General features: G+C 52.0%; 1 protein-coding gene across 3 annotated transcripts in view; it reads left to right on the plus strand.

Moving 5' to 3' along the window:
• The window catches only part of EPHB1 (EPH receptor B1), a gene marked incomplete at both ends in the record, with an annotated part of 68,065 nt that extends 48,600 nt beyond the window's left edge, over nucleotides 1-19,465 (plus strand). Inside the window, 12 exons of one of the 3 annotated variants that reach the window (XM_080622637.1) lie at nucleotides 1,938-2,273; nucleotides 4,827-5,008; nucleotides 6,215-6,377; nucleotides 8,217-8,325; nucleotides 8,538-8,616; nucleotides 12,020-12,212; nucleotides 14,691-14,938; nucleotides 15,080-15,295; nucleotides 17,352-17,501; nucleotides 18,118-18,311; nucleotides 18,826-18,981; nucleotides 19,357-19,465. In XM_080622637.1, the coding sequence (XP_080478763.1) occupies nucleotides 1,938-2,273; nucleotides 4,827-5,008; nucleotides 6,215-6,377; nucleotides 8,217-8,325; nucleotides 8,538-8,616; nucleotides 12,020-12,212; nucleotides 14,691-14,938; nucleotides 15,080-15,295; nucleotides 17,352-17,501; nucleotides 18,118-18,311; nucleotides 18,826-18,981; nucleotides 19,357-19,465 (2,135 nt within the window). The remainder of the gene's footprint in view (nucleotides 1-1,937; nucleotides 2,274-4,826; nucleotides 5,009-6,214; nucleotides 6,378-8,216; nucleotides 8,326-8,537; nucleotides 8,617-12,019; nucleotides 12,213-14,690; nucleotides 14,939-15,079; nucleotides 15,296-17,351; nucleotides 17,502-18,117; nucleotides 18,312-18,825; nucleotides 18,982-19,356) is intronic. The other 2 variants (XM_080622638.1, XM_080622639.1) reach the window with 2 other exon arrangements.
• Between the last annotated feature and the right edge of the window lie 3,397 nt (nucleotides 19,466-22,862).

The raw sequence follows: 22,862 nt of genomic DNA on the forward strand, positions 1-22,862 counted from the left end.
AAACAGTCCAGGAGAGAGAAAAGAGCTGCTGTGCTCTTAAGCCCACTGAGAATATGAATCTCAGCCTCGATTCCCACTCTCTGTGAGGGTTTTGAGTCAGCCTGTCAAGCAGCTTTAACACAAGGATGCTCTGGACCCTTGGTGCTAGGAAGTGCCTGAAATGCAGGTTGGAAATGAGGAAAGGATTTGCATGCTTTGCTGGATCACTTGAGCTGTCAAACCAGAGGTACTCAGCAGGTAGCACAACTGCAGATAATCTATATATCTTTATTATGTCTCGTTACACAGCTGATTTACAGTATTGCTGCGCTATACAAATACAGTATAAAAAAGTCTATTTGCCGATTTTCATTTCTTCTCGTCGACGCTTAATTTTACAAGGCTTTATTTGAGGTGCCAGCTGTTCACTGACAAAGTTTCTCTGTGTTAGAGGAGTAAATAACACTGCGGAGCTGTGTCCCTTAACTAGAGCCCTTCCCAAGGGCAACGCTTGCGAGTGTGGTCCCTGCGCCATACCCCTGGCAGAGGAGGGAAGGGGCTGCAATTAAAGGGGAGGAATCTGGGGAGAGAACGGTTTGCTGCTGAGCCAGAGAAGAAAGAGATTTCTTCTTTTATCTGGAGGAAAACCAGCTTGTCTGCTTAAGGTACAAAGAGGGGGATTGGATTAAGGGAGCAGAGGAAGAGGGCAGTGCAGGTAGGGAGCTGGCAGGGGTGGCCACCCTTGGCCCCCTGGGCCGGCTGGGAGCAGTGACCAGAGCAGGGTATCAGCTGAGGTCATCCCGCATGGATGACCTCTCCATCCATCCCACCAGCCATGTCACCCCCACGCTGATGAAGCTGCCTCTGCCCAGCCCATCCCCAGCCACTAATGGGGCTAATTTATCCACAGGCAGTAATGATGTTCCCCAGCACACACACACGGAGGGCTCCCCTGGGATGGTTTTCCCCAAGACAGAGCATGCTTCGCGCTCTTAACCTTTCCTCACGGGTCAAGTCATCCATCATTTTTATTGCTCCCCACATCACGGCAAAGTCCTTTTTCTTCCTTGGGAGTGCAGCACTGAGCCCATCCAGCACATGTAATTAATTGCTTTCCTTATTTGACATAACACAGCAGCTGGATTTTGTGGGTTTGGATGCAGAGCTGTCATGGCTAACACCAAATCCTTCCCCAGACCTGGGTAGATGTATGTTTGTGCCTCAATGATGCTGTCCTGCCTGGATTCCTCCTGAATCACTCCTTATGGACTCTGGCCCTGTTTCGGCAGCGCTTGCAGTTGGAGCTACGTTCAATTCCCATCCTCTGAAGCATTTGCAACGGCTCCCGGTGGATTTGATCAATGCAATTTTGATCTCTTGTCCAACATCCGAGCTGCTTGCAAACCAGAGAGTGGTGCCGGCTCTCCTCCATGCTGTTAAATATCTGGGCTCCCAACTTGAGATATCGAACCATTAATAACCACTTTCCATTTTTGAATCTCTTTGCTCACTGCTCCTCCATTTATCTGTGGTGCTGGCTAAGTGGAGTTTCTCTCACTGTGATAATTTGTTTGAGTTGCTTCTCCACGTGAGCACTGGAGGTATCTCGACATCTCCTGATCATGAAAATGAGTCTGTCTTTGCAGATGGATCTGTGTGCACTCTGCATGGGGTTTTTTTTTTGGAGATTAAGTGGGTTTGTGCTATGGGAGTCCTCATCTGAATCATGAAACCCCCCTCTGTGGCTGGTGATGCAGGTGGTGAACGTTGCCAATGGGGAGAGCCTGACCCTGACTCAGGCAAAGCTATGGAGACCAAATCCCTCCTGAGGCAGGAGGTGATGGGCAGATGAGCAGATGGAGCCGTGCTGGAGCCCTCAGGGCTCCCACTGAACCCCAGTAGGGCTGAACATAACATTTTGGACAAGCACCTGTCTCAAGCACTCTCCTTTGCTGCAGGTGTCCCATCTGGTCCCCGCAACGTCATCTCCATCGTCAACGAGACATCCATCATCCTGGAGTGGCACCCGCCACGAGAGACAGGGGGTCGGGACGATGTCACCTACAACATCATCTGCAAGAAGTGCCGGTCGGACCGACGCACCTGCTCCCGCTGCGATGACAACGTGGACTTTGTCCCCAGGCAGCTGGGGCTGACGGAGACCCGGGTCTTCATCAGCAACCTGTGGGCACACACGCCCTACACCTTTGAGATCCAGGCTGTCAATGGGGTTTCCAACAAGAGCCCCTTCCCACAGCAGCACGTGTCTGTCAACATCACCACCAATCAAGCAGGTGAGTCCTGGGATGATGCAATGCTGGGGGGTTTTAGCCATACTCTACCGATTAAAAGCTCCATGTGGAAGGAAGCTCCACATCTGAAGGATAAAGCTCTTCGTGTGTGAGTGGTGTGTGATGGATGTGGTAAACCTGCAGCCAGCCCAAAGTGGGCTGTGGGGAAGGTGGCAAGAGGGAAGAAAGGCCAGGAAAAGAGGAAGGGAAAGTATTGGGGAGGTGGATGGGATGGGAAAAGTGAGAACTGGTTTGTGGGAGGGAGGGGACCGATATCTGTTTTTTATCCACCTCTGGATTGCTTGGGGATGAAATAGCATCACCATTTCCCACCTTTTCCCAAGTAGGATCAGGAAGATGGGGTGAATCCAGCCATGAAATGCATCCTGGTTGCATTACAGCATGGAAGGAGCAGCATCCCAGTGCTGAGTTCAGGCTCCGTCTCCTCTGGCACATTCCTCTCCCATAGTTTTCCTCTTGTCCCCTTTCCAGCCTCCCCTGCCCCTTTCCCTCCCTTTTTCTGATCAAGTGTCGGGAGCTGAGCAACAGCTCTGAGCCAAGCTGGGATGCCAGCAGGCTGGGGGTGCAGATGACAAGGGGGTCACTGGTCCTGTGCTGCAATGAGGAGTGGAGGGGATGGAAACCCATCTGCTTTGGACAGAGAAAGGGGATCGTAATTCCTGCTTTGTGCTGAGTGTGTCATGTAGGCAGCCTTTGCCAAAGGTGCTCCCTTGGGACAGTGCAACGGAGAAACCTGGCATAAATATTTAAGTCTCTTGGCTCCGGGCAGTACAAATCTACACTTGTGCCTGGCTGGCATCGCTGTCTCCTGAACCATGTGCAGTCAAGTCTGCCTCTTGTTTCCAGGCCTTTTCTTTTCCAGGGTGGGATTTTGGGGGTGTTTCTTTGCTCGAATCCTGCCCTGGGCCTGCCTGGAAGCTGAGAACAGCTAGGCCACCTGTGGCTATCTGCTCGTACCCCAGCACTCCCTGTTTGTCTCGCAAAGGATGGATATTAACATGGAAATGCTCCCAGTGCCACAGGATGGGCTGCGGGGTAATGTGATGGAAATGCATTAGGCATGTCAAGGGCAAGATCTGTGCTGTCCATCTAAAATTGCTTGGCTTGCAGTTGGCTCTTCCAGCCGCAGGGCCGGATCCAGGCTGGTTAATGCATCTCATCCCACAGGGCTGCTCCCAGCCCCATCCACCTGCACACCGCTATCCGCATAACAGGGTGGGGAATGCAGCAATTAACAGCAATCAAGCAAAGTGTTTAATTTCAGCCCATGAACATCTTGGAATGGATGTGGAGAGATTAAAAAACCCCAAACAACCAGGATTAAATATGCCAGGTAAACAAAGGTGGTGCCAAGCTATTGACATCTCCCAGTGCAGCCACATGGAATGGAGCTCCCATCACACCCACATTCCCTCCATGGCACTATCCTATGCTCCAAGCTGGTTGTGCCAAGCTGAGCTCTGCCTTGGTCATGCTAGGGAGGCTTTTTGATAGGATTAAGTACAGGATCAGGACCCTATTTGCTGGCTCTGACTCTTTCAAGTATAACTTAGAGGGCAAAAAGCCTTTGGAAAAGTGACTCCTGGCTAATATAGTAGCTTGGTGTCCTTGATGGTGGAAGGATGGTATTGTTGCTGTTGGAATGCTCGGCTCCAGGGATACTTGGCTGTGGGAGTGTTTGGCTGAAGGGATGCTCAGGCACAGATTAGCCCTGGGATTGCTCCAGTGCAAGCAGAGAGCAGGACATGGAGCAGGAGCAGGGGGACAATGTGACTGGTAGCTATTTTGGGAAACCTGCTCACTTAACTCTGGGTGGGTGAGGAGCTCAAGGATGGTTTGAGTGTTTTGCAAGTGTTTGGGGTTCGGAAGAAAACTTCAGAGAGAGACACGTTTGGGCATTGAGGATGAGCATCCCCTGAGAGCTCTGAGAGCAGACCCAGCAGCTCCTCTGGGACAGGGCTGAGCCAAAGCTGTGCTACAGGTGCCCTTACTGGGCTGGGGTGTCCCTGAGCTGGTTTCCCATCATCGTCCTGGGGGTTGGCTGAGTTGTGCTCCTACATCCTTTATAACAGCACATGGGGTCACAGCTGTGGCACAGGCTCCTGCAGGGCTGGATGCTGGCTCCCCCAGAGAGGCTGTTACAGCAAAAGATGGCAAGTAGAGCTGGAGAACACCATTGAGTCTTGGTTTGTCCCCGCTGGGAAGAGCTCTGCTGTCTTTGCCCCACTGTGGGAGACATCCTTGGAGCAAGCAATCCCAGGAAGAAGGAGCACTGAGGGTTTCTAAGCCCCTAATTAAAAAGAGTCGTTGGTTTAAATACCAGAATTCCCTTGCAGCTCGCTGCTCGGGTTCCATGTAAGCTGCTGAGGTGCTGCTCTTCCCACTGCTAATGTGTGAGCTTGTCCTATGTGGTGAGCAACCACGGGCATGGGATATTTGGGATGCTTTGTGTGTCCAGAGAATTTTCTCCCTCCCCAGGGCCATTGGTCCTACCCCTCTCTGTTAATTTATCCTTCCCGCCTGCTTCCTTGGCAGCACCCTCCACTGTCCCCATCATGCACCAGGTGAGTGCCACAATGAGGAGCATCACGCTTTCATGGCCTCAGCCTGAGCAGCCCAATGGCATCATCCTGGATTATGAGATCCGCTACTACGAGAAGCTGAGCCGCATCTGCACACCCGATGTCAGCAACACCGTGGGCTCTAGGCCAGCAGCGGTAAGCTCGGGTGGAAACCTTGTGATGGAGCGTGGGCCGGAGGCACGTGGAGCTTTGTATTGTGCTGCTGGGGAGGCTGCTCAGGTCCTGAGCTTGCTGGGAGATGAGGAACATCGATGAGGCTCTCTGCTGACAAGAGTCAGAGTGCTGGTATGGGGGGTGGAACAGGCAGCAGGTCACCTGCGCTGGCTTGGGAGGGTGGGAATGATGTGCAACCAGAGGAAGGGAAGAGATGTGGCCACAAATGCTAATTCTTCTCCCTTGGCAGCATTTCCTGCAGTACATCAGTGCTGTTGCTGCCTTGGCTCTGATAGCTGCTAAAGCGAGCAGTGATTCGGAGCCTGGGGTCAGTGTCAGGAGGAAAGGAGGGGATGGCAAGCACCAGGGAGGGTTATCAGGGTTGTCTCTGTCCCAGGTCACTGCCTCCCACTGCATCTTTTCACTGGCAGCTGTCCTTGCCCGTAGGGGCCACACGCTCGACCCTTGCGGTGAACCGTGCCATGGCCAAGCTGTTCATCCCTCCTGTGTCTTGCCAGCTTGAATGAATTCCTCTAAATGTGAATAATTAGGTGATCTCACCAGAGCCCCTTTACAGCAAAACGCTGGGGAGCATTGCAGAAAATGAGATTTGGGATGCATGAGGCTTCCAGCAAGGTTTAGCGCAAGAACCCTTTTTAGCAAAGCAGGGATCATAGGGGCTGGGGCTCTTGTCAGAGGCTAGTTGCCCTTGAACCTGCTTGAGCAGGATGTCGTAGGGCGTGTTATGGTGTTTCTGTAACTGCATGAGGTTTCTGCAATGTGCAGGCACATCAGTGATTCAAAGAGGAGGAATTTGCTGCTCATGAGTATTTTTGCTGTGGATGCTCTTACTGTTTCCCCACTGCTCCATGCTCTTTGCTATGGAGTGACCAGAAGGGCTGCCTGTGGGACCTCCCCAGATCCTCAGAAGCCAGGCAGAGCTTGTAGGTCCTGTTTCTGTGGGATTCTCTGCATCAGGGATCAAGGGCAACCAGTAGGGTCTGAGCCTCCTTGCCCAGGCTCCAGTGCTTTCCTTTCTGGAACAGAGCCAGGGCCACTGCTTGATTCCCCTGAAGATAAAACTCATCCCTGCCATCAATGGGGACAGGTTGCCTGCAGGGCACATCGTCTCCCCCACTGTTCCCCATTCCCATTGCATCTGACCGTCTCTCTCGGTGATGCCTTCAGGATCACAATGAGTACAACTCCTCCATGGCCCGCAGCCAGACCAACACAGCCAGGATCGAGGGGCTGCGACCCGGGATGGTGTACGTGGTGCAGGTGCGAGCCCGCACTGTAGCCGGCTATGGCAAATACAGTGGGAAGATGTGCTTCCAGACGCTGACGGATGGTGAGTCCAGGGAGGGGGGCACAGGGAGGCAAAGGGGGTGGTTGTTTTGTTCCAGTGACAGCTTCAAGCTCTAATTGGATTAAAAGAGCTTGCCTCTGCAAAGCTCGCTCCCAGCGGGCAGCGTGGCAAAAGCCAGGTGATTTACAGCAGTGTCTTATTAATCGCCAGCTGGAGGAGTAATCTGTTTTGAATCTCTCAGCTCTCTTTTTTCCCCCTGCTATTTAGCTGCGGTTCTGTCTTTCCTGCCTCCAGCTGTGGTGGCAGAGACCCCCTGCCACCAGCTGTGAGCCTGGCACTGTGGGGTGAGGAGGAGAGGAGGGTTGTAGATCCCTGGAGGAAGGACTCTGGGATGCTCTTGTGGGATGCTCAGGACAAAGCTGGAAAGGTCAGAGCCATCACTGAAAGCTGATTTGCCACCCTGAGGTGGTGTGCTGAAGGGAAGGGGCCAGCTCATGACCTTTGTGGCTTCTGGCCTCCTTGCCAGAGTCATGCTATCATTCTTCTGGCCCTGGTCCTTCCCTGCACCCACAAATACTAGATCCTCTTAGAGGCTAGTAACCCATGGGATGGTTCTTCATTAACCCTGGCTTCAGAACTAACCCAGAAGTCAATGAATGAAGCACTCCTGGAGCAGATGAAGTCCCCTCAGAGAGCCCTTCCCTGCTGCTGCTTGCATGGTTCTGCTCCACACAGGTGACACCCATGGGTCCCAGCTCTGCTGGCTGCCTTTCCTAAAGCTTTTCTCCTTTCCTAAAACCGGGTCACCCCGTGCTTGCACTCACGCTGAGTGGAACGGGAAGAGGAGAACCACGCAGGGGACCCAAGGGAAGGAAATGGTAATAAACCCTCCCAGTGCCTCGAATACTCAAGATTAGAGAAGCGAGAAGAAAAATCCTGCCTCAAATAAGCAATTAATTGAAATTTAATAAGAACGGATAGTGTAGATTATTAAATAATAATTGATGGTTAGATGAGAATTTCTCAGGCTTTAAGCAGCATGCAAGAGATAAATCTAGCTGCTACTAATTAACCGTGGAGTAGAAAAATACAGATAAAGGGGTGCTTATGTGCTTCTTTTGGAGTGAATTTGATGTTAACTCACTTGTGGCTGCTGGCACAGCCTGGCAGACCTTGCTGGGGACAACTGGAGGTGGGAGGGTGTTTCTGGAGAGCTGCAGAAGCCCCCATGTGTGTGGGGTCTGCTGGATACTGCCCACTGCGGGTGCCCACACCACTAATGGGGCAGGGGAGAAGAGGAGGAAATGTGGGGAGGCACATGGAAGTTACAAGTGGCTTTCTTGGGGTTCTTCCAGTCCTCCCTGTGCCACCTTGGCTTTCATCTCAGTCTGCTGCTGAAGGACACAGCAGGTGGCCAAGGGGATGCAGGGGGTTTGAGGGATGCTCGGTGCTGTAGTTGCTGTGGCTCTACGAAAGGAGCTGGCTCGTGTTAAATTTGGTCGAAACGGCCAACAGGTTTAAATTTTTTTGAGGCAAGAGAAACTCCCGAGGCAAGGACAAAGCCACCCTGTGAACCTCATCTCTGCAGGAAACTGGACCCATGCACGATGGGTTTGACTTCATTCCCAGGACCTTCTCTCCCACATTTTTAACCCAAAGTATGTGTGAGCCGAGTGTGACAGTCCTTCCCTGTGCAACGCAGCACTGACTCATCACCTACCTCAACCAACACTCCTGCCTGGATCCCCCTTGTCCCACCACCCTCCCTGGGGAGCGGCACCCGTGGAATCAGAGAGGGCATTACAGGACCCCTTCCCAGGAGGCTGCCCTTGCTCCATGAGTGTGCAAGGGAGAATTCACCCCATCCCTTTTCTCTTGCAGACGACTACAAGTCAGAGCTGAGAGAGCAGCTGCCTTTGATCGCGGGGTCCGCAGCGGCTGGGGTGGTCTTCATTGTCTCACTGGTGGCCATCTCCATTGTCTGCAGCAGGTGGGTCCCCATGGGATGTGTCCCTGGAAGTGGAGGTGCTAAGATGTAGCTGGGAGAGATATGGGGTAAGAAGGGAGGGACGGGAGATCCCATAGATGAAGGGAGCACCAGGCTGTCACTGATCAGCAACTGCTGCTTCAGGGGAGTGGTTTGGGGCTGCCGCCAGCCACTGATCCCTCAAGCTTGGCTTGTTTTCTCCCCTTGTCTCCCAGGAAGCGTGCCTATAGCAAGGAGGCGGTGTACAGCGATAAGTTACAGCACTACAGCACCGGGCGAGGTGAGCGGGGGAAAGTGGGCTGGGGAAATGCTCCTAAACCTGCACCCAGCATGTGCCCCATGCCTCCACCTTCAGTGTGTGTGGCAGGGGGATGAAAGCCCCATGGGACTGATGGAGAGGGCCATAGGGTGGGAGTAGAGATGTCCACAACTGTGTATCAGGGTGTCTGGGGGGATTTTACAGTGGTGCAGCATTGAGGGTGGGAAAAGAAGAGTGATGAGGGGTATTTGGGGGGTGAGAATGGATTTGAGGGGAGAGGGAAATGTAAGGTGCTGTGAAGACTTCCAAAGGAGGCAGGGGAGGAGAGAGGTGGTTTTCAGAGGGAGGATGAATTGATTTCCTGCTGCAGCCCAGTATTGGGCTGCTCCTTCCACTGTTGTGTATAATGTCTGCTCAGGTGCCCCTCCGGCAGCCAGCAGGCCATTGTGGTGGCCGAAGTGATAATAAAGCAGCAGCTTCATGGGGTGAGGAGTTGCCACCCAGTGCTCACAGGGTCCATGCCCACAGGATGTAAATCCCATTTATGCTCTCCTAGAGATGTCTCCCAGGTGGAGTTTGCTTTCCTTGTCGGAAGAAACCACCTGCTTGGGGAAAAAAACCTGGGCACCTGCCTGGGGAAAAAAGGGATGGTGACGGGATGCAGGGATGGGTGCAGGATGGCTGGGAAGGGCATGAGCAGGATGGTGAGCAGGGGAAGGGGTGGAGATGGGAGTGATCAGTCTGGCAGAGAAAAACAGGAGCGCTGACAGGGGTGGAGGGGGTTTGGAGGCAGCCAGGTGAGCCCAGCCAAGCCAGCAACAGCACATTAGAACTCTTGACCTTCTCAGCTGCATACCAAACCTTCCCAACATGATGGCAGGTCTGTGGGGGACCTTAGGCCTCCCAGCAAACAACAAACTGCTTTCCGAACATCACTGGATGATGCTTAAATACAATGGACCTGTGATTTTCCTCCCTCGTTTCTCTGTGTTTCTGCACCTTGGATGTCAGGGGAAGATTTACTTGATGCCTGATGGCTTGGTCTGTGTCAGGCTGCAGGTGGGCTTATTTCTCCCGTTTCTCCTCCTGTTTTGAAACATTCCACTCCCTGGCTGTGTTCCTAGCTCACCCCAAGAGCTCCAAAACACAGGGTGCTCAAACCAGGTAGGAAAGAAAACAAAGCATGTGTCTGTGTGTAGTTTTAAAGCTGGGATGTGTGAGGATCAGTGCCAGGAAGACAGGGTGCTGGGGCTCCTGGATGCACAACAAGACCCTTTCAAGGTTAGTGAGCCTCCAGGCACTTGGTTATTGCAGATGCTTGAGCAAAACAGGTGGGAAATTTGTGGCCAGCAACTAATGGAGTAACAAGTGTATCCACTGGAACAAATCACCCACGTGTTTAGCAGCAGCACAGCAATTGCAGCTTTGCTGTTCCTCCTGGGAGCACCCCAGGATTGCCGGCTGATAAGAACTGCCCTGGGCTGGTTCTGGGGTGAGATAGGGTCTCTCAGGTTGTCATTTCTCCTGCTTTTATCTCTGCCACTGCTTTGCTGGGAGCCTTGAGATAGGGAAGATAGGGAAAGCGCCCTGTTGGAGTGGCGGTGATTCAGTGGGAAAGGGTTTTCCTCTGTCCCGACGATATTTATTCCCAAGGAAAAATGATGTCAGAAAGAATCTAATGCTGGAGTCAGGGTTGTGGGGCAGAGCGCTTAAACTTTCAGAGTGATAAAAGGTTTGCCGTCATCTGCAGTAGAGATAAATGGCCTAATCCAGTTTCTAGGAGTATTGGGGTGATTTTAGGAGCACAGAGCTTTCTTTGCAGGCAGGCTTAGCGTGGGTTGCCTTTGGTGCTGTGCTCCGGTACCTGGCATTTTGCCTAGGTTTTGCCAGCATAGTGATGATGAGCCAGTGGCTGAGGTTTGCAGAGATGAATAATGGGTTTAGGTGCCCTAATCCCATTCATTCGGATGGGATGGGCATTAGGGGGGGAGCTAAACCTGGTGTTCACTGAGCCTGGGGGCAGACCCCAGGGCACATCGGAGGGTGTTTGAAAACCAGCCTGTGTTGATGGTGGGCAGGAAACTTCAGCATTATTGCCGCCTTTATTTCTTCAATATTTTGATCAGTGAGTCAGTCTCAGTTATGATCCTGTAAATCCCTTTGTAATCCTGGCTGGAGCATCAGCTGGTCTTGTAAAGAAATTTATGGGGCAGTTAAAGTGTATGAGACAGAGCCATAAAGGGATTTATGAACTGGGAGATGCACAGATGGCTTCATTGCAGCTTTCCCTGCCTACCTCCAAGGTGCAGAGCTTTTGCCCCAGGTGGCCCTTTTAGGCATGAGGATGCTCCTGCCTGTTCTCTCTCAAGCCCTGGGTGCCCTGCAAGCAGTTCTCCCTCGGTAGCTGTTCTGCACCAGCACTGCCTCTGTGAGGCTTTCATACCTCCTCCCAAATTACTTGCAAAGTGGCTGGGAGCTGATCTGGGTTCCCAGTGTGGAGCTGCTCAGGGTAAACACCGTGGTCGATACATTCATCTGTGGTTGCCTCTAGAAGGGCTCTGGGAAACACCAGTGTGACAGGAATCAAACACTGTTGATCACAGTAAGGGCAAGGTGCCTCAGGAAGGAGGACCAGGCAGCCATGTCCCTCCTGGACTCCTCCAGAGATGACCTTGAGGGGCTGCTGCACCATCCCCAGTCCCCTTTTGGTTAAGAAATGGCATAGGAGGCTGATCCCCCACAGGGGGACCACAGCCCATTTTGGGTCCCCTTTGGGGACTATGGTACAACACCAGTGCTCTGCTAAGGCCCAGGGATGGCCGTGGGCATGCTCTGACCTGTGGCTGTGCCCCTTGCAGCTCTGCAAGCACCAGAGCATCCTGACAAGATGTCTGCTAACACCATCTGGGGAGTCTGGGGGCCTCTTTTGGTTTCTCTGCCATTTGAAAAGGGCAAGATCCCACTTGCTGCATCTCCCTGCAGCATGGTTGGATCCTGCTGTGTGCATTGCCCCTGTGCGAGGGACTGCACACTTGTCATGGGGGCGGGCCAAGCTGTATTTTATGGCTCCATACAGGTTGTTGATTATAATTGCTGCACTCTGTCAATTTAGTAGCCGCCACAAAGCTATCAGAGGCTTTTTTGGGTAAATAAATATTTCTTCACTAACACATAGAGCCTCATAAAGCCCTCACCGTAAAGCCAGCTAATTGTAGTTCACGTCTGTAACTGCTCCCCTTTGCCAGGGAGGAGGAAGAAGAAGGATAATAGTGGAGGAACAGAGGCAGAGAGGGAGAAGAGGGAATGTAGGGGAGGCTCAGGTAGAATAGGGGAGACCAAAGAGGATGGTAAGGGTCTATGGCGGTGGTAAATGTGAGGACAGTGATAGCAGCCATCTTAACAGGCATACAGAGAGTGTGAGGACATGGGGGTCTCCAGTTCTTGGCCATGGCACAAATGCTCTTATTTTCTCTCCCTTTTGCTTTGCTCCTGTATTTCCTGCAACAAGGGTCTCCAGGAATGAAGATCTACATCGACCCCTTCACCTATGAGGATCCCAACGAGGCGGTCCGAGAGTTCGCCAAGGAGATCGATGTATCCTTCGTCAAGATTGAAGAAGTCATTGGAGCAGGTGGGTCTCGCCATTGCCTGCCACCCACCCCTTCCTGCTCTCTCCACTGCTCCTGCATGGACAGACACCCACCTGGAGCAGTTTTCGGGGGTCTACATGTGGTCCTTCACTGGGAAATCCTCAAGGAATCATGGAATCATAGGATCTACTAGGTTGGAAAAGACCTCTAAGATCATTAAAGCCAACTATTACCCCAGAACTGCCAAGACCATGCGCTAAACCATGTCACTAAGGGCCTCATCTGCATGGTTTGGGAACACTTCTAGGGATGGTGATTCCACCACTGTCCTGGGCAGCCTGTTCCAATGCCAGATTACCCTTTTGATAAAATTTTTTTCCTAATGTCCAATTTAAACCTCCCCTGGCACAGCTTGAGGCCATTACCTCTTGTCCTGTCGCTTGTTACTTGGGAGAAGAGACCGACCCCCACCTCACTACAACCTCCTTTCAGTATTTGTAGAGAGTGATAAGGTCCCCCCTGAGCCTTCTCTTCTTCAGACTAAACCCCCCAAGGTCCCTCAGCCGTTCCTCATCACATTTGTGCCCCAGAACCCTTCACCAGCTCCGTAGCTCCTCCCTGGACCTGCTTCAGCACTTTAATCTCTCTCTTGTAGTGAGGGGCCCAGAACTGAACACAGAATTCGAGGTGCAGCCTCACCAGTGCCCAGCACAGGGGGACAATCGCTGCCCTGACCCTGCTGGCTACGCTATTTCTGATACAGGTCAGGATGCCGTTGGCCTTCTTGGCTGCCTGGGCACAAGCTGGCGCATGTTCAGCTCTGTCAATCAGCACCCCCAGGTCCTTTTCTGCCAAGCAGCTTTCCAGACACTCTTCCCCAAGCCTGTTGCATGAAGTTGTTGTGGCCCAAATGCAGGACCCAGCACTTTGCCTTTCTGAACCTCATCCCATTGGCCACAGCCCATCCATCCAGCCTGTCCAGATCCCTCTGTAAAGCCTCCCTATCTTCCAAGAGATCAACACTCCCACCCAACTTGGTGTCATCCACAAATTTACTGAGGGTGCACTCAATCCGCTCATCCAGATCATCAGTGAAGATGTTAAATAACACTAGCCCTAACACTGAGCCCTGAAGGATACCTTTAGTGACCGGTCACCAGCAAGATGTGATAACATTTACCACCGCTCCTTGGGCTCGGCTATCCAGGCAGTTTCCAACCCAGTGAAGAATACACTTATCCAGGCCATGAGCAGCCAGTTTCTCCAGGAGAACATTGTGGGAGACAGTGTCAAATTCTTTCCTTAATTCCTAATAGACAATGTCCACAGCCTTTCCCTCGTCAACCACATGGGTCGCCTTATTGCAGAAGATCAGGTTGGTCAAGCAGGACTTTCCCTTCATGAACCCATGCTGACTGGGCCAGATCCCTCTGTTTTCCTGCACATGCTTTATAATCTCACTTAGGATCATCTGCATCATGACCATCCCTGGCACTAAGTGCAGGCTGACAGGCTAGTAGCTTCTGGTGTCCTCCTTCCTGCCCTTTTTGTAGAGAGGTGTTATGTTGGCCTATCTCCAGTCCTCAGGGACCTGCCCACTAGACCAGGAAGCCTCAAGACATCAGGTTTTATGATGAATTAGGGCGGACACAAAGTTGGTTTGTGTTCTCAAAGTTCCTATGAGGCAGGAAAAGCTCTATGAACATATTTGCTAGATGACAGTGGGGCCTCTTGGGATTTCCCATTTGGCTTTTCCATGAGATAACAGGAAAAAGTCAGATCTCTGTAGTCTGTGTCATACTTCTATACATATGTGTATATACACACACATGCACATATCTGTATGTCATCTGTGCTGGTTTTATTGCCATTTTTAAATTAACGTGTCATACTTGTAGAAGAGAAAGTGAGAAGCCAGGGGGAAGTTGCAATGAAGCAATGAGCTAGTTTGATCAGGATCAAGTTCAGTGATGTATCAGCTGCCCTTTGCTACTCATCAAGGCAAAGTGGATGCAAACCTGGCTTAAACGTAATCCCTCCACAGGCAAATTTTGCCTTGGCAAAGGAAAAGCTCTCCCACTGAAAATGAAGGAACATTTTCTCTGCATTTTAAATCAGAGGGCAGCAATGCAAACAACCCAACTATTTTCCATTCCAAGATAAGTGATGTGCAAAAAGGCAACTGAGATTATCAAGGCTGACACCTGATATTTGAGGTAGTCCTTAAATGTTATTGCTCTTGCTCTGCAAATCCTTATTAGGGGGTTTGCAAGAGCAGCCCCAGCCTCTTCTTCTGTTGGTGCTGGATTCTATCACCACCAGAACATTGCAAGCCTAAACACATCCTCAGCAGCAGACATTGCCCCTTTTAAAGAGGACAGGTGAGTAGATTTAGAGAGTATTGCTGAAGGCAATTCCTCATCCAGTTGGTTTGGAGACCAAGCAGCTCAAGGTACCATTATGCTTTCCAATGTTTTTTGTGGAGGAGTAGGTGGTAGCGAATGGTCTTGCACTTGCAGGGGAGTTTGGAGAAGTGTATAAAGGACGCCTGAAGCTGCCTGGCAAGCGGGAGATCTACGTGGCCATCAAAACACTCAAAGCTGGCTATTCTGAGAAGCAGCGCCGGGATTTCCTGAGCGAGGCCAGCATCATGGGGCAGTTTGACCACCCCAACATCATTCGGCTGGAAGGGGTGGTGACCAAAAGCCGACCAGTCATGATCATCACTGAGTTCATGGAGAATGGGGCCCTTGACTCCTTCCTGCGGGTAAGATGCTGGCATACCTCTGCCTTAATCAGTTAGGGCAGGTGGGTAGTCCTCTGTGGAGGTGCAGCATCCTCCTAAGATTGGGCTGAGCAGCTCTGGGGTCTGTATGCTCACCCCAGTGCCTGCTCTTTCTGATTGCAGCAAAATGATGGGCAGTTCACAGTGATCCAGCTGGTGGGGATGCTCAGAGGAATTGCTGCTGGGATGAAGTACCTTGCAGAGATGAATTATGTGCACCGAGATCTGGCTGCCAGGAACATCCTGGTCAACAGCAACCTGGTGTGCAAAGTGTCTGACTTTGGCCTCTCGCGCTATTTGCAGGATGATACGTCCGACCCTACCTACACCAGCTCCTTGGTATGTACCTTGTGAGGTTTTGTTTTGCCCGGCATCCGCAGTGCCTGCCCTGCATCTGCTGCCAGCTGGACCTGGGAGAAGGGCACTGGATGTATGCTCCAGAGATTCTGCCATGGGTAGGAGCATCTCAGGAGGGTTCCCACCACATGGGCTTGTGCCTCAGAGCCCCTGGCTGTGGTTCCCACCCATCATCCTCTTTTGCCTCCTTTCTATTCCTCCCTCTAGGTTTTTTTGTATCACTCCTCCTCCACGTGCCTTTCTGCCCTTGGCAGTTTCCAGATAAGGCCCTTCCTTCTCCTCCATGAAGGGAAGGTGCATGGAGGAGCCACTGCAGAGACAGGAAGGGAGATCACAGCATCTCCCGACGGCACAGCGATGGCATTTTAACTCCCTGGTGCTCCAGGTCTGGTCTGGCTTTCGCTGCTGGAAGCTTGTTCCAGCATTAATTAAAGAGTCAAGCCTAATGGGAGTTCTGCTGTTCCCCAGCCACCCTTCTCATCCTTAATTAACTCATTTGTAGGTAATGGCAGCTCCACTCTCCCTTTGCTCCCTGCCACCCCAGGGGACACCCAACTCCCCACCATGACCATTCTCTGGCCAGTGAGCTCATGAGACCCTTAGTGGTGTTAAAGGTGATTAGAGAAGAAGGGAATGAGCAACCCCTTGGCCTTATCTAATTGATTAATTAAAGGACAGTGCACTGGGTGCAAGCACCAACTTCTATAGAAGCAGTTTCTTGAGCTCCAGCCTCCAAAGTGGGAAGCCCATGGAGTGCCTTTAAGGCTTTGTGTTTTGGCCCAGTTGCAGGCCGTTGCTCTTCATCCCCTGCTCATGGGGTGTTCACCCCTACACTGGACCTGCCCCACTCCTTGCCCAGACCTGTCCTGCAGGCAGTGGCCTTGGGTCAGACACCCAGCAGTAGCTGCTGGGATGAGGTATGAAGTAGCCTTTCCACCACCTTTAGAGATAAAAGAGATTATCTCATCTGTGTTTTTATTTAATTTAGGCCATAATAGATCTGCCCGGCAGCTGGGAAGTGATGCTGTGCCTGCGATTACATCACTCTGCCTCCCACAGCAGGTTTTTAGCTCTGGGGAAAAGGCAGGAAAAACAACCTAGCAGTTAATTTCTCCATTTGTAGTTATTCAAATCACATTTTTTGCCATTCATCTTTCAAGAGCAGCTGACACTTCGGCAGAAAGCCCGCACAAAACAATTGCACTGAACGCTTTACAATGCAGTTCTGCCTCCAGTAAATACCGGACATGTCTGTGGTTTTCCTTCATCCCTTGGCTGGTTTTGTTGTTATTTCAGGGGTGTTTTCCCTTGGAGCATTCCCTCTGTACATGCTGTCCCTCCACAGCATCCCTGCCCTCTTGGCATGGCCTCCAGCCCTTCCCATCCTGCCAGGAGCTACAGGAGACACTGAGCCTGATTTCGAGCCTTTTGGAGAAATGAGGGGCCCTGTGTCAAAGGCGCTTTCTTATTTCGGTGCTTTCTGAGTCTCCTTTGAGGCTTAAAGATGTTCTCCTATTTGCATCCCTCTCCAGAAGTGGGTCTGGAAGGGCCTTCCAGCAGTTGTGGGAGCCCAGATGATGCTGAAGAGAATGCTTTTAGGTTAGACCTTGTTTCCATTGAAGGCCGATGCATGGGGAAAGCTGTGGCTTCTTAACTTGTGATAAGCGCTAATGCAGTCCTGCTAATAGCCCTTGTCACCTGATGTCTCCCTGGGTAAGGGACCTGGGGACAGGTTACTGATGTGCTGGGTCCTGTAGGGCAGCGGAAGTGAGGAGGTGTCATTCAGGGGTCACATGCGAGTGAGATAAACCCTTTTGTTTTGCTTAGCGAGGCCTTTCTGTGCAGGTACATGATACATCCACGGACATGTTTTTGGCTCCTGTCTCCTAATCACATCGGGTACCACCAGCTCACTCCTTGGTGTCATCCCTAGGACTGGCAGCCAGGGCTGTGCAGAATGCCTTCAACCCTGGCTCATGGATGTCCAGGCTCCTCTGCCAAGGAAGCTGTTTCTCATCTCTTCTCCCTTTTTCCTTAGGGGGGGAAGATCCCTGTCAGGTGGACAGCACCAGAGGCCATTGCCTACCGCAAGTTCACCTCGGCCAGCGACGTCTGGAGCTATGGCATCGTCATGTGGGAGGTGATGTCGTTTGGGGAGAGGCCCTACTGGGACATGTCCAACCAAGATGTAAGCACTGGGGGTCATTCACACAGCTCTGGAGGTGGTGGTGGGCTCATTCCCAAAACGAAGCCCTGCCTGAATGGCTGGCTGCTCTTTCACGGAGCCTCGGCAGCACTCAGTTTTGGAGATGAAACAGGCTAGGGAACAGGAGGATGCCAGGAGGGAAATTGGGAAGAAAAGCCAGTGGGCTGGTAATTGGACTTCAGCAAGCCTCAGGGCCTTTGAAAATGTTCAGAGGGTTTGCGAGCAAGGAAAGAGCTTTGGTAGTTGGACTGCTGTACTCCAACGCGATCTGCTGAGATAATGAGCGGCAGCTCTCCGCAGAGAGGAACTGCGGTGCGCGGAGCATCAGAGCAGAGATTAACCTCTGAGGACCCCAGCTCCGTCAGAGCCAGGAGCGTCTCCTCCTGCTCCCTTTGCTGCTGATCAGATGGGCTGGCAGCTGCCTTCCCAGTCTGTGGCAGCGCTGCCTGTAGCACCTCTGCCCGCACAAGGAGCTTGGCTCGGAATGAGGAGTGGCAGGGGTGGCTTACCCACTGCTCTGGCTGTGTTTTCCTACTACATGAGATCTTCAAGTCCCTCATCCTCCTCACATGCTGCTTTCTGCCCCGCTGCCCTGCAGGTCATCAATGCCATTGAGCAGGATTACCGGCTCCCACCACCCATGGACTGTCCTGCTGCCCTGCACCAATTGATGCTGGACTGCTGGCAGAAGGACCGCAACACCCGTCCTCGCTTCACTGAGATAGTCAACACCCTGGATAAAATGATCCGCAACCCGGCAAGCCTCAAAACTGTGGCTACCATCACCGCTGTGTGAGTCTCCCAGCGTGCGGGGGATGCTCTCAGGTCTGCATCCCAAGCCGTGGTGACAGGCTCCCTGCACGGCTTGTGCTGCTGGAGGGAAGGACAGGGATTCATCAATCGTTTGCCAGGCATGGGGGGGTTTCTGTCTTTGCTCTGCCTGACAGGCAGACAAAGAACACATAGTTTTCAGTCAAACCACAGCAATAATTCTTTGCTATTGATTCTTTATGGCATGTGACCATACGGGCGCAGTGTCTGTTCTGCTGGTGTCTCTGTCCCTGCAGCTCCTGCAGCCGGATTACATGGGGGGGTTGCAAAGTGCTGCTCAGCAGAGCAGTATTCCCATGGGACAGGCCTTCCTCATGGCCTTCCTTGTCTCAGGCATGTGGTGGGAGCAGGGCAGTGCTGGGGAAAGCACAAGGGCACAGTGGATTGGGGAGGGCATCTGTGCACTGGCTGGGCTCTTGCATTGCAGCCCCTTGGCACTGGTCAGGCTTGTCCCCAGCGGTGTGTCCTCTTGCAGGCCTTCTCAGCCCCTCCTTGACCGCTCCATCCCCGACTTCACTGCCTTTACCTCAGTAGACGACTGGCTGAGCGCTGTGAAGATGAGCCAGTACCGAGACAGCTTCCTGACTGCTGGCTTCACCTCCCTGCAGCTTGTTGCCCAGATGACATCTGAGTAAGTTGGGTGCCATGTGAGGGATGCCTGAAAGCTGGAAGCTGCCCAGGGCAGGTTGGGGTTGCAGGGTGGTGGGAAGGTCGGTTTAAGGCACCTGCAAAGGAAGGGTGTGAGTATCCGTCACACTGGTCAGCTGAAGCACCCTGAGTCTGGAGGTGGCTGTGTTCACCATCTGGGGGTCAGTGTGTGAGTCTCCCTACTCTTGGTCCCACTTTGTCCCAGTGATACTCACAGGGCTGCACTTGGGCACTGTGGCTGTTCTGCTGCTGAAAGGCATGGACCAGCTGAGTTTACGTCCCTCACCACACCTAGAGACAGCAAACCAGATACAGCAGCCCTCAACTGCCCACTGATATTTCTCTATCTGTCTTCCAGAGACCTCTTGAGAATAGGGGTGACTTTGGCTGGGCACCAGAAGAAGATCCTGAACAGCGTCCAGTCCATGCGAGTACAGATGAGTCAGTCTCCGACCTCGATGGCATGACGTCCCTTGTTCGATGGGGAAGGGGACGGGGAGGGCACGAAGCGGAGGGGCAGAGGTGGGAGGGGAGGAACTGACAGGCCCCATGGGGCAGCGTTTGGAGAGGTGCTGCCACTGCCTGGGGGACTGTGACCGCAGATGAAGGATGTTCCTGGGACTCAACTCTAACTGGTGACTTCCGTTCCTCACCAACAAAAGCACACTTACCAATGTCATGGGGAACAACTTATAAATACATATAAATATGTACAAATTATATATTTAAAAAACAAAACAAACACAGAAAAACAATGAAGACAAACCAATGTGCGTTGGGGAAGCAAACCCAAACCCTAGAGACCAGACTCCAATCCCACGACCAGTGAGCAGTGGTCAAAACTGAGAAGGGGGAAGGGAGAGGCATGAGATGGAGCATCCCATCTGGAGAAACCACCTTCCTTTTCTTCTTTTGACCTCCCTCCCTGCCCTGTCCTTCCCTGCTCACCCCACTCCCTTCTCTGCTCATGGACTGGGCGGAAGTGTCCTGAAGACTTCTCCACAGCTCCCTGCCATCCCACCCGGGTGCCACTCCAGCAACTACCAAAGGACTTCGCTGACCACTGCATGGAGGATCCGACTCAATCCAGTTTATGTCTTCATATTGAAGAAGTGATGTACCTTCAATAGAAAACCTTGGGGTTTTTGTGTTTTTTTTTTTTTTTTTTTGTTTTTTTTTTTTTTTTTTTGTTTGTTTGTTTGGTTTTTTTTTCTCTTTTGCTTGCATTATTTTTTTTTTTCCAAAAAGGAAAACAAAGAAAAGGATTAAAAAAGATACCAATCCGTCCTGGAAAACAGAAAGAGGTGTTCCCGTGTGTGTGTGCGCTCGTGCGCGTGTGTACGTCATTACCCTACCGTGGACTCACTGCTTGTCCGTAACCGAAGATCACCACTGACCCTGCGGCCAACAACCAGCTGGTCCCCAGCCCAGGGGGGAACAGGGGTTGTGCCCACAGCTCCCAGGAGTGGGAGGGAGCAGGGAAGTGCCCAACAGAGAAGCATCCTGTGAGCAAGGAGGATGCCAAGGGCCGGCCGGTGCGATGGGGATGGGATGGGACCGAAGGAGCCGCTGTGTGGTTGTGACTGGGTTGGTGACTGCTGGAGAAGGAGGAGAGGTGCTCTGGGAAACAGACTGCTAAGGCCTCCCGAGCCTCGGCGATGTGCGGAAGATGGCTATGGAGGACTTTTTTCCCCATCTTACGGACCTAAGGATTTTGACATTGATTTACAGACTTAGGTTTCATGGCTTCAGAGGTAGGTCCATTAGTCTTGTGTGTGTCTCTGTCCGTCCATCCATCCTTTCTCTGTGTTTTACTACTTGCTTCCTTAAAGCCTCTTCCAGTGAATGTTTCCCTGTGTTTAATTTGATTTTCTTTTTGTTCCACTGTCGGTCTCCTTTGCAAATTGATCTAGTTAAAATTACTAGACGCATGTCAGTGTTTACACAGAATATTGTAAGACTGGGCAATCTAACTTCCCTCTGTGGATCGCGCTGAGAGTTTATAAAATGAATGAACTCTTAATAAGGCTTTTACTTAGATGGTTGTGTGCAGGCTGTAATGATCCATCACTGTGGTCTTGCAGGCACTGCACTGGCAAGCAAGCGGCACCCACATGGCAGGGAGAGCAGCGGCGTGGGCAGGCTGCCCACTGTGCCTCAAGGGCTGCTGGTCCCTGCTCTTATTCAGTGACCACGCGTACATGTATGAGAAACTCTCTGTCCTCCTCGAGCATTCACCACCACTGTGGGGATGCTGCACATCTGCTTGCGCCACATTGCATCCATGTTGTGTTGGATGTACTGCATCCTCCTGGGCCGTGGGGATGCCCCAAGTCCAGCTGTGCTGTAGGGGTACCTTGTCTCTGTGCCGTGGAGGTATCCATATCTGGCTGTGCTGTGGGGTTGCCCTGTCCATCAGTGCCTGGAGGATGTCTCATGTCCACCTGTGCTGTGGGTTTTTCCCCTTATCCGTCCTTGCTGTGGAGATGCATCACACCATGGAGTTGCTCCTTGTCCATCTGCACCATTGGATTGCCCAACGTCCGTTTATGCCATGAAAATGCCTCACCAGATTTGCTTGCTACCACTGAGCGCAAGAGACAAACTCTTCCTCTGCTGTCACCAATGCCTGTCCATGTGTCCCAGGTGTGAGCGTTGTCCCCTGTGCTGGGGCTATCAGGCTGCTCTCTGGCTAGGGGACCCCCTTGTGTCCTATGGGGAGTATGTACTTGGTTCAGGAGGATGGTGGCTGAGATGAAGGCAGATGAAGGACCCTGGTGATGGGGTGCTTTTTATACCTGCAATTTTAGTTCTTTAATTGCCTGAAGAAGATGACCCACTGCTCTGCTGAAGAACAGGAACTAACAAGATGCAAGAATGAGCTTGTTTCAAATCACTGAACTCCCCCCAGAGAAGGAGACAGAGAAAAACACCCCTTGTTTACAACAGCAGGGACTGCTCCTCGTCCTGTCTGATAGACGATCGCTAATACCTCTTGGGATACTCACGGCCCAAATCTGTATTCCAGGATGTTGTCACACGGAATACAACATGCAGATGGAGCGGGCGCCGTGCATGCTAATACGCTGCCTCGCCACATTGATATTCGCTGGCAGTGAAGGATCCTTTGTGGGTTTTTTTATGATTCTCTTTTATTAGAAGGAAGCTAAAGGCATTTAAAGAAGCGAATGACAGCGACACAGACTAAATATCAAAACCCCACCTTTATGACTCCCCTGGTGTATGTAGCTTGGCTGCACAAGCACCTGTGAAGCAGCTGGTCTGGCAGTCCTGCTCCGCATCCTCCTGGATGGAGGGACAATGTGATGGCACCACAGCCCTTTCTTAGCATAAAGCCTGTAACATGAAGCATTGAGTCCTGCACCCCCAACCCAGCAGACGGCGTACCCACAAGTGGATAAACTGGCTGCCCAAGTACTCAGATGCTTTCAGCTATACTGAGTCCTGCTTTACATCTTGGTTTGATTTCCCAGCGTGGATGATGCTCATGACCTTCCCTGGCCCTTGGCTCACCCAGGCTGCCAGACGCCCATAGGAAAAGTACCACTGCTGCCTTGCCCATGGCATGGTGACTGCAGGCAAGTTTCTGGCTTGCAAGGAACTTGTGCTGTGGGTGTCAGCATGGAAAGGAAGCACATCTGGGCCCCAGGACTGCCACTGATGGAGAAGTGAGAGGCTTTTGTCTGAGCGTGGCACCATGTTTGCATAGCACAGGTTTGCAGCCTTCCCCATGCTTCACAAAGCCTTTCTGTCCAGGAATGATAGCATTATCTCTGCCTAGTCATGACAGCATGGTTGTGTGTCTTTGGACTGGCTCTTCTTTTCCTTCATCAGATGCCAAGG

Source organism: Psittacula echo, assembly GCF_963264785.1.
Source record: "Psittacula echo genome assembly, chromosome: 7".
Lineage (NCBI taxonomy): Eukaryota > Metazoa > Chordata > Aves > Psittaciformes > Psittacidae > Psittacula > Psittacula echo.